General features: G+C 40.1%; 1 protein-coding gene across 11 annotated transcripts in view; it reads right to left on the bottom strand.

Annotated features, from left to right (window-relative positions):
• Positions 1-361: 361 nt before the first annotated feature.
• LOC115579931 (cugbp, Elav-like family member 1) overlaps positions 362-15304 on the bottom strand; it is a 40586-nt gene continuing 25643 nt past the window's right edge. For 6 of the 11 annotated variants that reach the window (XM_030413676.1, XM_030413665.1, XM_030413667.1 and 3 more), the window contains 6 exons: positions 14466-14588; positions 13974-14087; positions 11289-11474; positions 10517-10537; positions 9868-10011; positions 739-8638 (listed from right to left, as the gene is read on the bottom strand). In XM_030413676.1, coding sequence (XP_030269536.1) covers positions 8511-8638; positions 9868-10011; positions 10517-10537; positions 11289-11474; positions 13974-14087; positions 14466-14588 — 716 coding nt within the window. In that variant the 3' untranslated portion in view covers positions 739-8510. Of the gene's footprint in view, positions 8639-9867; positions 10012-10516; positions 10538-11288; positions 11475-13973; positions 14088-14465; positions 14589-15304 lie in introns of all 11 variants that reach the window. The other 5 variants (XM_030413669.1, XM_030413675.1, XM_030413674.1 and 2 more) reach the window with 3 other exon arrangements.

Genomic DNA, 15304 nt, shown 5'->3' with positions numbered 1-15304 from the left:
ATTAGCACTGATTCTGTTGATGTTTAAATTAGGTAACTTATGTTAGTTTAAAGAGTAGGTTCTTATGTAAAATATGTGTCATTCTAATTTCAAACAACCATGCTGATACAGCTAGCTAAACAATGGCTGACAGGGGTGGGGATGGTTGTAACACCTTATAAGAAAATGTTACAACCATCCCTGAATCACAATTCACATATTATATCTACCCTACTCTGGATAGAAAGCTGCCCAGTGTGGGCTATCACAGCAGTCAAAAAAGTCTTCATTTTTCATGAAGTTCCACAACTCTCAACAAATCCTTCTAGGATTTTACAGTCTCATTTCTGTTTCTATGAAGGAGACTGTTGGAAAATATGGGACCTGTATAATAATGTTTTATTCAAGCACAAGGAGATCATGGATGAATAGTTACACTCTCAAGTCAAATTGCTGGTCCACTGGTCAGGGAAACAGTCAGCAGCCTAAATGAGTGTCGTCCTGACCTGTCGGGTCAATGAATGCACACAAATAGAAATATAGCACTGCTTAGGAGTAGGACACTTGTGTTTGATATCGGACTGCACGCTCTCTTGGTATATATAACTATAAAGAAATAAAATTATTTAATGTTGCAAGGGATCAACTTGACATCGAGCCTGAGTCAGTTCTTCAGTTACAGCTGCTGTACATGATGCCACCTGCCACACCAACCAACCTCTGACCAGTAAAACAAGTCAAATAAAAGGGGGGAAAAACTGATTGTGCAAAACATTTGGCACCAGTTTATTCATAATTTTTAACTTAACACAAACTAGATCACATTTTGCCAAGAATTTCAGTGCAGATATTAAAAAAAACATGCATACTAAATATACTGTGACAAAAGTCTTTGTGTCTGATTCTCCACACAAAAGAGCAGAACAGCATCATGTGCTTGTGGTGGTGTGCCGACAGGCTTAAAGTAAAATCTGATTTTTACAATGACAATAAATGTTACCTCCTTATAACATCACTCAAATGGGAACTCCCGAGGATGAACCCTTAGCTAGCCTAGCATTAAATTACAAATGTCCAACAACACATGATCACTGCTTGAAAAGTTTCCCTAACTTAGGAGACACATACCGACACTCATACACAACATAGCCTAGAGAGATAAGCTGCTTTCACACGAAAAACACAACAAAACCATAGGATGGGGCACTGGGAGGACTGCTCCACAACACAGGAGATAAAACAAAGTTAAAGGTCAGACTCGTGTCAAGCTTTGCAACAATCTAGTGGTTATAATTAGTCAGTTCTAGAAAAATAGATGCTCTTTTTGTTTGTAATATTTCAGATTTAACTTTCAAACATGGTCAGTGGCAGTCTTTCTAGTGCCCCTGTTGGCAGCTAAGGACATATGGGAAACAACAAAACAAAACCTCTAAGTAATCAATGTCAAACACAAGGTCAAAAGTGAATTTGGAAGCATCAGAGAAGCGCAGAAGACAAGGACTGGACGATGAACTGTGACGCCACATCAACATGCTAGGGGCAAACAGGAAGAGATCTAGAAAAAAACAAAAAGAAAAACACAACAGGGAGACAAACCTAGGTTAAACAGCAATGGAACACAGACAGACAGAGAGAAAAGAAACCAAGAATGATCATCACTATGTGGGGTCGATCACAGTCTAAACACTCAACAGTCAGTGTCAGGGACAGAGTGAGGATGAGCCACATGCTACCAGAAACTGAAGTGGATGACAACAACAAATACACACACAAAGACACGCACGCACGCACGCACGCGCACGCACACGCACACACACACACACACACACACACACACACACACACAGGCAAAGGATCAGGGAGAGGTTATGCCAGGCTGCCAGACCAGTCCACATCTACTTCATGTATGGAAGCTGGGGAGTGCCACTGGAAAAATTACTTATTTTTTGTACACTGATCTTTCATAATCAATTATCATAAAGAGTTGACTAGCAATTAAAGCAAGTGAGAAAGTTACTTAAAATGACTGAATATCTCAATGGATTCGAAATTTGTCATTGTAAACGTCAGCTGTTAGGGTTTGATTTTGCTTAAAGTTATATTACCAAGTCTTATTTATTCAGTTGTATTGCAGTTTGCTGCATTTCAAAACGCAACTCTGAGTGAAAAGCAAGTCTGTATCTATCTTTGTCAGATGGATTTGGCTGACCAAAGTGGAACGCCATAAGGTTCGACTTGGCCCACTAGTAGTGTCTAGCAAACTTTTTTAAAAAATACTCTTGTACTCTGTGCCAAGGTGATGGCTATGTTGGTTTTAGGGACATGTACTGATCAAAGTTCACTGAGCAGTTTCATTGATCATTATTCATGGCACAATTCAATCAATTCAAAGTATTTGTCTTTCCCCATTCACAACTGCTTTTCTGAAAATAAGGTCCCATGGGCCACATCACAAGGGATGGGACTACACCTTTCTTTAAAAAAAGAAATATATATATATAATATGAATTGATCCAAATATCGTTTTTTTATTTTTTTCCTTCTTAATATGTGTTGTAGAAACACTTTGAATATGGATCCCAAATTATTATGAATATTTTTCATAATTTGAGCACAGCAAGCAAAGTGACACTTTGCATAGTAGGTCAGTTAATAGACCTTTACAACAGTATGCATTATGACATGAAATAGTCAATATAAACAGGTGTTACTAATGACGAACAACAACAAAGGTTTCGTTTTCTGAGCCCTCATTAACGTGATTAATAACACTTTTGTTAACCTACTATTTTATGGCATAATGGTTTCTGTGAAAAAGGTGCAACAAAAGAAGTTCACCCTTTCCGACTGCCAGAGGTAATGCTTATCACTGGATATCTTCCATCTTGTGCACACACAGGTAGAGTATTTTAATCTTCAAAGTCATGAAGATTGGATGACCCCAGACCAGATATAACTACTGGTGTAATCCAAGCGATCAGTTCCTTATCATCTTCTCGTTTACACAGGTCATTTGCTGTAGTAGCATTATGTAAAATCATCGCCTCCATTTCCAACAGCCCATTAAGTACTTGTTTCACCCGTGGACATCAATTTGTAAGATCGATTGGCATTATATAGTGTGTCAGTGAGAGGAGCATCCTTGGTCCTGACGCTAAACATATTGTTCCTTTTATCTTTGTTGTTTTCAGGATTAGTGGAGTGCTGCCACTCTCGCTAACAGTTAATTAGCAGAGCACTGATGAGAGTGTGTGCCGCTCGTTGTTGGCTCATACTGCCTAATGTTACGTATGTTATCGGTGACGAGAGTGTTCTTGCTCCCCTCTCACTCAGTTAGCAGAGTGCTCACGCTCATGCTGAATAAATAAGTGTTCCCACTCCCCTCTTACTGTGTAATTTACACAGAATTAAATCCTGTTCAACAGTTTGCAGGGTGCTCTTGCCAAGGCTAATTTGATGCATTTGGTATCAGCTGGATTTGACACTTACTCTGCCGGTGAGTAGAGCGTTCCCGCTCCCCTTCTCACCATAGTGTGGTATTTTGTTTTGTATCTTGTTCGCAATTAGCAGAGCACTGTCAATCAGGCAAATGTAGTGGGTAGCAGAGCATGTGCCGTGTCTCAGCCTGATTAATTGTTACTGTGCTAGTGGAGACAGTGTTCCCACTCCCCTCTCACTGTAGCATTGTACATTACAACCTGCTCTCCTATTTAGCAGATTGCTCTTGCTCAGGCAAACTTGGTGGAAAGCCAGCAGAGTGTGCATTTAATATCAGTTTGATTTAACAGTTACTATGCAAGTTGAGGGAGTGTCGTCTCTCTCCTCTCACTGGTCCTCTAACACAGTCAGCCCAGTGCTCTCACTCAGTATGACTTTATCTGGCTGTACCATCTGGTGTTGTCACTTGAATCAATTCCCATAACTGTGCCCCATATGGTTCCTCTTAAATCTGAAGACGAGCAGGACGGTTGCCCCTCTTGTCTTGGCCTCAAGTATTCGAGGGAGAGTCCCTGGAGGACCGTGCATGAATTGCAGCCTCATGCCCAACGCAGTGAGGGCTGCTTGACTGGCCGACGTGAAGTATCTAATGGTATGAGGCAGGCATCCTCTTCTCAGAGCAAATAACTTCAGCCCAACCTATCCAACCCAGGCATTGTGCAGTGGAGGCTGAAGGGTATCCCCCCCAGGAAGAAGGCAAAATCTGACAGGTTGTTTTTTAAGATCTCTTTGGCGCAGATGCTCAGTAGGTGCTGGAGCAGATGGTTCAGGCTAACCAGAGCAGACAGCAGTTTTCAGGTCTGTGCAGGGACATCCCACCCTCTGGTAGTCCTAGGCCCCTCTCAGGTGCTTCCTGCCAAATCTGGGGAGTGGTGGCTTCATCCAGAAGAGGTGCACAGCATCAAGGTTCTCTTTGGCATGGCAGAGGTGGATCTCTTTGTCTTGGAGACATCAACCCATTGCCCCATCTGGTTCTCCCTGATAGAGAAGACTAGACCTCTGGGCCAGGATGATCTGGCAAGTGGTCAGATTGTCTTCTCTATGCCTTTCCCTCATTGCCCTTCATTTTGCCAACACTGCTCAGGGTGCTTCATTTGGGTCACTTTTGGTGGCCCCCTTCTGGCCAGTCAGGACTTGGTTTCACAGCTGCACTGACTCCACTGCAGCACAACCTGGGACCTCCCTAGCAGGAAGGATATCCTGTCTCAGCTGGGGGTTCCTCAGCATGTTAAGGCCATCACTTCAGCAAAGTATGTTGGAGAGAAACATGCCTTGTTTGTGAGCAATACCTGTCTGAGGTGGAACCCAGATAGCTGCGGTGTCACTCTGTGGCCCAATACAGCATTCCTCCCTAATGTGTTGGCACTTTTACACCTCAATCAGCCTTTCCAACTTGGACAGTTTGACCCCCCATCAGGGAGAAGACAGGTCAAGACACAGTGCGCACCCTAAGAGCTTGGGTGCAAGCTACTGCATGCATACAACGGTCAGAACAGCTCTTTGTCATTTATGGTAGGGCGAAGAAAGGTTGTGCTCTCTCCAAACAGCACCTATACCATTGGGCTGTGGATGCCATCGCTTACGCATACAGTGCAGCAGGTCTTGCTGTACCATCTGAGGTAAAGTGTCACTCTACCAGGAGTGTATCAATGTCATGGGCAATTCTGAGAGGTGTGGCCTTGGAGGACATCAGTGCTATGGCCTTGTGGGCATCGCTAGCACATTTTCGAGATACTACAGAGTGAATGTGGCCACCCCCCATCCATTGCGAGTGGTTCGTCAGCCGAGCTCCTCTGCTTTTCATCATAATGAGGTGGGTACCTTGATTCCTTGCGAGTCTGTTGTCATAAGTCATCCAGTGATAACCACTGCCAGTCAGAAAGGGTGAATGAGAATGATGGTTACAAATGTAACCAGGGTTCTATGAATCCTGGATGAATGCCAGAGATCTCAGTCACTTGTTCCCTTGGAATCTTCTGAGTCACGAGTAGACTCTTTGGAACTGATCGCCTGGATGACACCGGTAGTATACCTGGTCAGGGGTCATCTGAGGTCACAGGTCTCACATCTGAGATAAATACTGTGTGTGCACCAGATGGAAGATACCCAGTGATAAGCACACTCTCGCAGTCATCCAGGGTTCAAAGAACCGCGGTTACATTTGTAACATTCATTCTATGGCATATACCATTTCATTTTCATGCCATAAAAAAATAATGGAAACCAAGGTCTGCCTGGAAGAGAAGGAAAATCACATCTGAAACTACACAGCAAGCATTTTAAAAATTGGTCAATCAAAATGTTAGTATACATGACTTCCAGTTAAGAGATGTAACTTTTGTCTTTCCATTTACACATGGCTGTTCTTACACTACTGATTCACATTAAGTTATAAAGTGTATCACCAGGAAGTTGCTCTCAAGTGGCTGACAGTAAGCTGACTGCTACGCTGCCCTTAGGTCAGTCCTGATAACAGAACAGTATCAGAGAAACACACCGGATTATTGTAAAGTTAGAAAAAAAAAAGGCAAATTCACAAGGTATAAATAGTAGCAGTAAAATTAGCCAAGTTCTTTGAATGGTTTACGTAACTGTTCTACAGATCTACAAACTTTCAATGTAAACCCATTTATCTGGAACAGTGATCAACAACATCCTGACTGCTAATAACAACAGACAATGAAGTTCATGCCTGGCTTACTATTATTTACATCCTGCTGTAGTTTTTCAGTAGTACATTTTATGTGATGAATGATTTACAAGTCATCCAGGACCTTACCACTATTAAAAAAGCTCGAAAGCAAACAGTGGTCTTAAATCAAGACACAGCTGGATCAGCTACAACTACAAATTCCCTGATACATAATAATGATTTTTGTGCAATAGCAAGAATGCTTTGGTACACAATATACCAAGAAACTTCCAACGCAAACATAACATTAAAATGGGACAATATTATATTACACATGACTGACCCTGGAGCAGTGAGAAACTCTCTGAGTACCCCAGTCATACTCATATCACTCATATTCTGCCTCGATCTACGGACCTGAAATCAGTTTTCAAACTAGTTCCACTATTAGAAATACACCCAGGACTTCACCTAGAGTAAAGTTGATGAGAAGATGACTATTAAATCGAATAGAATGACAGAACCAACATGTTGACATTGACTTTTAGAATAAACTATGCTCCCTGTGTTTGTGGAAAATGAGTGATTTATTCAGAGATGAAGGCATGTGTAACAGAGAGGGGGGTCTGTAGAAGCACTGATGGATCCTACACACACAGTCCATGCCACATGACAAGACAGTAGTACACATTACCAAAAGGAAACAACGCTTAACAGACAAGGAAAGGACACACACCAGGAGATCAAATGGAGTTGTTGGACTTAACATTTGTTTTTCAAAATAATTTCAGTTCAGATAAATAATTTAGGCAATAAATAGTTCCCCGACACACAGGGGAAGTATAAAACCTATATAAAAATAGAAAAGGCATAATAGTAAATATACATCTCAACAATTTTTCCGCTTTCTAGTTCTATTAAAAAAAACACACATTCTTGCAAGTTTAAGCAACTAACAGGTTTGTCTTTAGCAATTTGACATTTATATGAATTCTCCAATCACAGAAGATATTCAGTGAGAGACATAGTGGTGTAGCCCTCTATAGATTAGCTAGCAGCTAGCTAGCAGGACAGTAGCTGAGGGATGATGTTGATTTATTACAAAACACCTGGATTCAAGGTTGAAACTAACTAAAACCATAAAATGTATTCATACAAAGCATTACATCTGCAGTAGACAGACTCTTGGATATCAAGATGAGTGGAGCAAGCCTATGCTGTTTGTTTTTATTGCAAAATTTCACAGTATTGCTAGCAACAGCTGACAGTAGGTCTTCACAGCCACATCAGCCCAACCTATCACCAGAGTGCAGAAGCACAGGAGGAGCACCACTAAATCATGCTGTGTTTGGTCCTCCAAAAAAATCTATACTTCACAACTGCTTCACTACATGCAACATCATCAGCATTAGAAATGCTCCAACCATCAAATAAATAAAAATATAGCAAAGGCTATGATGTGCATGCAAGAAATCAAATCCAGCCAATGTTTGGATACAAGACAACCATTCACAAATGTGTAGCCCCCCACCTGAGGCCACTCGATAAGTGTGAGCCATGCAACTGTCACTACACCCAGACAACAAATCATATATAAACTAGCATCAATGTGTTATCTTTAGATGTAATAAACACGTGGCAGTCCAGGTAACAGAGATAAACATCTGAGTATGAGAGCTCCTTGCTCTATCAACAGAAAGTGATGTGCAAATGCAGAATGAGGACAAATATCTTCTAAATGCTATCTGCATGTTTTGGTGGAGCTCCTCCTTCTCGACCTTACCTTACATTAAGCCTTATGGCTAATTTGGGTGGGTATCACATACATTATTTCAATTCAAGAGATAATACAATTATCTAATACATACTTAGGGAAAACCACACATTTTGGTTTGTGAAAATATATATATTTTTAAAACTAAGTTTGATTTCTGCTTCCTAATGACATGTAGTTCTGTCTTTTCCAGCTGCTACCTACTTTCATGAGTTTGACGCTGGGTCTGGGTGGTGCAAGTGAAGGAGAACAGGAAGTTAAAACACAAGGATTTGGCACCTGACTGTGAATGTGCAACACACCCTAACACTCAACTCATATGTGTATTATGTACCACAGCAAACATTCAAACTTAAATGAAAATACACCTGTTTTGTTAAAAGGAAAACAAAGTGCATAAACCACAACATAACGCAGGAAGAATCCATTCTAGCCTGAAAAATCTTGCATGTAGCGTCATATGTCTCTTTGCCTGGGCATGTTCTAATGACCAGGTGTGGCAGCGCAGCAGACATCACCCCATAATGCACAGACAAGTTTCTGAGTGGACCAGTCTTAGTTGCGTATTCATACTCCACTTACCATAACACCACCCTGCCTAACTAAGTCTGTAGTGCCTCAGCACCTTCAGTAGGGCTTGCTGTCATTCTTTGAACGCTTCAGCTGCACTTTCAGCCTCTTCATACCAATCTGGAAACCATTCATTGACTGGATGGCTGCCTGTGATGACACGGGGTTGTCATAGCTCACAAAGCCTGAAACAGAAAAATAAGGACTCAATGGAAACAGAAGATACAATCATTTCTCAGTTTTCCCTATAACAAGAATAATTGCGAATTAAAAACAATCCTCACATTATCTGTAAGAATAACTAAGAAAAAGCTTAACATAACCAATCACACATATTCCAGCATTGAGCTATGTTCATTTGCTTTAAGTCTGTCTCATAACAATAGTAAGTTGGCTATATTTATCATATATATGTACAGTATATCACAATCGGTTTTGCTACTGTACTGATTTCTCCAGTCCACAATGCCCTGAAGAGATCCCTTCTTCAAGCAATTTTAGTGTGAGTGTTTGGGGACAAAATTTATGCTTTTTGGGAACAAAGTTCTTGGTTCAAGGCAAATAGCTTTCTTACTGATGGTAAAAATACTACCAATAAATTCCACTGTCATCACTACAACTTGATGAATACAACTCTGATCCTTTATGGCCATACCACTAGACCACAGAGCAGCTCCTTTCCAACACGGTAACAGACATCAAAAATAACTATAATACTATACAATACCATGTTCATAGAAGACACTTGATAGTGGACTATGATTATTTATTTACTATACAAACAACACTGGAGTTTCAGGCTCGACTATTCATCTTTCGTCAGAGCTACGATGGGGGGGCCTCATTAGAACCACACAGCTGCCAGCTTCAGTGAGAAAAAAGTAAGGAGCTACAATTTATAGTTGAAAAATGATTAAATATTTCCTAAATTATGCAAATCATTGTCACATACGACTATGTTAGTCTCAGGGGGTTTTGGTTTAGTCAATTATTACTGTGCAGCAGATTGACATTTTGCCAAAAACGCACATGGCGCTGAGACATCTACATACGTGTTCTTTAGAAGTGTATTTGAACTTCTGACATCACCTGTATCTTCTGTGCAACATCTAATACCCACTGTCAACCAAAATACCAACAACTTCCTTGGTGTTATGTTATTTGATGAACCACCTGTTTGCATCTTTCAGTCCACCTGCTGGACGCCATAACGTAAAGCAGGTTAAGTTCATTTCAAATCAAATACTAAACTTATCAGGGTGTTGTGTGCTCATTGTTGAGATGCTAAGATAATACAGCCTTAAAACCTTTAAAGTTGCAGTGCAGACACAGCATTGCAAGGTTATGAAGGAACTGATTCAGATATTTTTTTGATCATAAGAAGGCTAATATTCAGAAGTTTGAATGAACTCACCAAAACACTTGCTGAGGTTAGTCTGTTTGTCAATGAAGACTTTAGCAGAGATCACATTTCCAAAGGGCATAAACATCTGGAGCAAGTCCTGGTCTCCAAACTCCTGGGGCAAGTGGTAAATGAACAAGTTGGCACCTTCTGGACCTGCCAAATCAAGGAGTCAACCATACACATTCAAGAAAGTCATATTTTGACTACCTATGACTCAATAATTCAACCTAATTCTTTAGAATACAGTCATGCTCAAGTTATATCCGCAGGGCACATGTGGTATCAAAAGTATATTGATGAGCTAAGTGTGTCAAAGGATTGATAAACTAAGGGAAGACTTTTTTTATTCCCATGCTTGTATTGGTTAACCGATGGTCACAGATTGCTGAACCGTTTCTTTTCTATAGTGCACTAGGTCTGCCAGTGAGAATTTCTACAATCACATTTTTTCAACCACATGACCCCATATATGACGTGAATTATAAAAAGATGTTTTAAAAGAAATCAAATGATTGAAATGAGATTTTCTGAGCAGGAGGGCTAATATTAACACACAAACAAGAACAAGCCTTCTGTTATGGACTTTAGCTTGTTTTAAAGTGGATCGGTTGACAGGATTATCAGGGGCCATGTCAGAGAGAAGGTGGCGACATCTTACCGGTGCTGCGACTGTCGCTGGCTGACGCAGCAGATTTAAAACAAGACAGAATCCTTAGCAGAAGGTGAGATCAACACATAGCACACACATCTCTACCAATCTGTCTACAACAGAACTTCGAAGGTGCGATATGTAAGACTTGGCCATTTTAATTCATGCTAACAGTATATCACCAGAGCAACCACTAACTGCTGTCACCTACAGCTGCGGCTATCTAGTAAGCTCAGTTTGCCATACAGCTAGCGGTCAGGGCTGGGAAATCAGAGCACTGGAGATGTGTTGGTGTTTACATCGCTAGCACAGAGGTTTTGAACCTGGACGGGTCAGGGCTAGCTGGTTAGCATGCTAAACATTCCAATATATAGATGTCATCATGTAAAAAGTCCTCAATGTTTGTTACCAAAAAGTAAACTTATATATTGCACCTTTAAACAAGCATCACAAAAATGCTGGGGAACTTGTTATTCATTATTCATCTTCATTATTCAAAACATTTATTCATTATTCAAAACACATATAATCTATGGCAGCCTAATGAACACAAGAGGCACATTAAGAGAAATAGTCTAAACTCACATATTGGCCAGTAGCTCTTCAAGCTTTTTTTTTGTCAATTTGTATCCAAATTGGACTGAACTGAACTGAAGAAAGAAATATCTTGAAGAATGCTCATTTACAGTAGCTAAATAGTAAATAGTCCCCAATCATATCTGTGTTCACTTCATCTATACTGTCTACAACCCTTTTTCTTTTCCCAGCCCAGAGAACCTACCTTCCTTTTGGCTGCCTGCTGCTGAGACACTCTGCTGGGACAGCAGGCTCTGGTTGTACAGGCTGGGCAGAGCAGCGGCAGCATACTGCTGGATGCCTGAGTAGGCCTGGCTCAGTGCCTCCATGGTGTTTCCTGAGCCATTAGACAGGCCTCCAGAGCCAAGGCTGCCATTTAGTGCTGCCATGCCTGCAACAGAGTTACAAGAACACAAAAATGACATAGGTGAAAAGGTGAGCTCTTATCACTCAAAGTAATGTTGAGTAATAATTTATCAGAAAACACAGTAGTTCAATAAGTGGGTAAGTCATAATCATTGTCTCTACTTATTAATGTCAAGACATGGTAGATCAAAGCCAAGAACAACAATAATAAATGTTCAGACCATTTTTTAAGATAGTCAAAGATGGCTCAAATGACAAATTACATAAAGAAAAAAGGGATTTAATTAGAGTAAAGTATAGTGCTCTCTTGCCAAGCAGTACAATGTGAAATAAATTAAATTCTATAGATCAGTGGTGTGTTCAAGTGTGAGTTTTCTCCACGCCTAAATCTTACAATTGTTGTGTTCCTCTGACACATTTATAAACACCTGTAGGAAGCTTAAATGAGGCATTGCTTATGTCTTCAAAATGGCACGCAGTCCATGATTTCTTAAATATAAACTATAAACTACAAAAAAAAACAATAGCAGCAGTATTAAGGCTGGTGTGCCTGATGGCAATTATAGGCATCTAACATCAACACCAAGGTTGGGTACCGTTCAAATTCACATACCTGGAATTTGATACCGGAACCCAACTGTACCTTTTTCTGTACATTAATTTCACTGTAATAACAAAAAAAGTAATTTCAGGCTTAACTAGTTAAATCACTCACAAGAGACTTTTTCAGCAATGTTTATTTTTTGCACATTCTAAAGTTAAAAGCATCAATTTGGTGCACTCTGAGAGAGAAATTAAGAGGCTATATCATAAATAATCTTGATCAAGCATTTGTGTTTTGTTTTTTTTTTGTTTTTTTTAAATAACTCAAAACAATGACTGTGGCGCGCAGGTGGTCGAGTGGTTAGAGTGCATGCCACATACGCAGCCGACCCTGGTTCGATTCCGGCTGGAGGTCCTTTGCTGCATGTCACATCCTCCTCTCTCTCCCATATTTCCTATCTGACTACTGCTTAATAAAGGTGTCTATGCCAGAAAAAATCTTAAAAAATAAACAAAACAAAAAAACAATGACTGTATTTCCAGCTAGAAAACGCGCATCTCTCTCCTCCTTCCATTGCTGTTTGTGTTCGCTGCGTGGTGTTACTCCTGAGTTGTCCTCATGCTAAAAACGTGACTTGGCGCATACACAACATCACTGCCTGAGACGCAAGAAGAAGTCAAAAATATACATTTTTACTAAGGAAAATGACAAACATAATAGTAACAAACAGTGACTTGAGTATGTAACTTTAATCTGATAACTGGTTTGGAAATATTAGCACGTAAGAATACTTGTTACTGAAAAAAGTGGTCAGATTAGAGTAATGCGTTACTAAGTAACTAAGTAACACGTTACCGGCATCACTGGTTGTGTAGCTTAAGTGCAACATGGAGCTTGAAGATGCAAAGAAAAAAATAAAAACGGGAATTAACTTTGAGCAAGTTTTGAGGAAAGTCGGAGGTATGGAACCATTTTAAACAAGTAGCGGGCAGCGACAACATATGTGTCGGCTTTGTCGAGTGCATTAAGTGCGGCACTTGTTGCATTATTAATTCAGATAATTCTAAACAGATTTCTGTAGTTCAAACAACTTGGAACTGTAGTTGAGAAAGTTAGTTATAACAGCCCACGTATTAAAAAATTGTTAGATAGTTAGATAACTATGACAATTCACTAGGTACTACAGCTTTGGCTATAAGTCTATAAGCTACAGTCATCCACTGTAACTAAACTCTGTTGTAACTTAAGCTTGTTACTGAGAAACTATTTTTTTAAAATGATGTGTGCCTCTAAGAAGAACCATCTTTCCTATTGTCTTGTCTGACTGGTTGAAGCTGCTCCTGGAAAACAAGATGAATTTTTTGTGCATGCATGTTCACGCACAAATACTATATATGCTTGTAAAGCACACGTCATTTTATGTTAAGTATGTTTGTAAATACATTTTACCACTAAGAGATGCTAACCACCATTAGCACATTAATGGGAATCCCCATTATGTGTTAGTGTCAAGCTAGTGGATTGAGTGATTCTGGGAAAAAATTGTTTTTGGGAATCAAAGAAAGCATGCTGTAATATTTCCTCACAGAGAACATACAAAGTTCACATAGGTTGGTTTAATACCAAGGTTTCGGACATCCTAATTAACACACTGTTTAAGTAACTAAACAGCATGTTGGTAAGGAATTTCTAAAGAGGCCAGTGGCTGAGTTTTGGGGAGACGTCTGACTCTGCCTCACTCTCTCTAACATTACTATAAAGATACACACTCAGGTATGAAAATGTTGGTAGTACCAGCATTATTCAGTCAGTATCCAACCCTCAACACGGTCCCACTCACAAGTCAACCTTGTCTGCTCCATAATTCTGAGCACAAAGTAATTACCTAAAGCATTCTGCCTCACAGTAATTTAATCAGTGATTATGGTCGGACTGAAAAGTAGTTGTAGTAGAAGTACTAGTCCAGTTAAGGGTCAGTACCTGCCAGGGAGCCCATGTTGAGACCAGCTCCAGAACCAGCAGCCAGAGACTGCAGGGCCCCTAAAGAGGCCATGGGGTTCACTGATGAGGTGCTGCTGGAGGTGGGGGAGGAGCCTGCTCAAGGAATATTTACTGTTAATGTTATGATAAACACAACTGGAAATGAGATAGAGCTATGTTACAGTGTTCAGGTATGTCAGCATTTTTACACTGTCATTATGCCAATATCTTAAACTGTAGTGTCTATTTTCTTAGAGGGCAATTTGAAAAAAAAGCGCCGCATTTGGAGAAATATTGTTTGATAAGTAATTGTTTTCTACTTCTGCAGGCTTTGTATATTGCTTAGTTCTACATTATATAGAAAATAAATATGTATATAGTTACATATAGTTGTACAGATGTTTAACAGTGAGAGAAGAATGTCCAAGATTATGTGTAAAATGTTGAAGTGGACTCTGACTATGAAACAGTACTGTTTATATGTTTATTTACCTGAGCTTGTTAGTGCACTTAGTGGGCTACTAGATGTTGTCATGGCGCTGGAGCCTGATGCCGTGGCCTGTGTGGCAGTTGCTGCTGCTGCTAAAGCAGCCAAGTTCTGCATTGCATTAAGACCTGAGAGACACACACAGTGAAGATAAAGACTCCACTCACCCCTTCATCTGACCACTAATGTACACTGCCTTGCCAAAAAACATAATCACCACATAACTTAGCAAATAGCTAAGAGCCTTCCTCTGGAAAATTACTGCAGTGATTAGTATGTTTCAGCTTATCAATGAGGATAATTGGAAAAAAGGGCTTCAATTTGCTGAGGAGCATAAATATTGGATTCTGGAGCAATAGAAAAAGCCTGTGGGGACCAGTGTTTCTATCTGGGGTTGATTCAGTTGTTCAGGTCTAGGTTCAGCAACGTTATATGTCTAAAAATTGAGGTCAGCTGACTACCTGAATATACTGAGTGACAGGTTTTTCCATCAATGGATTTTTTCTTCCCTGATGGGCATTTTACAAGATGACAATTTCACGATTCATTGGGCATGAGGTATTATTTTCACTTATTGATTGGCCACCACAGACTCCACACCCTAAGCCCATTGAGAATCTTTGGGATTGTGCTAGAGAAGAATTTAAACAGCGGTCGAATCTCCCACCATCAATACAAGATCTTGCCGAAATATTAATACAACTCTGGATGTAAATAAACGCTGTGACATTGCATAAGCTTATCAAAACCATTCCACGGCAAATGCATGCCAAAATCAAAGTTTAAGGCAGTCCAACGAAATTTTCTGAGTGTGTGTGACTTCTTTTTTGGTCGGGCAGTGTAT

The sequence above is a fragment of the Sparus aurata genome, chromosome 4, assembly GCF_900880675.1.
Source record: "Sparus aurata chromosome 4, fSpaAur1.1, whole genome shotgun sequence".
Lineage (NCBI taxonomy): Eukaryota > Metazoa > Chordata > Actinopteri > Spariformes > Sparidae > Sparus > Sparus aurata.
Note: the sequence above shows the minus strand (reverse complement) of the source record. Positions and strands in the feature narration are given on the sequence as shown.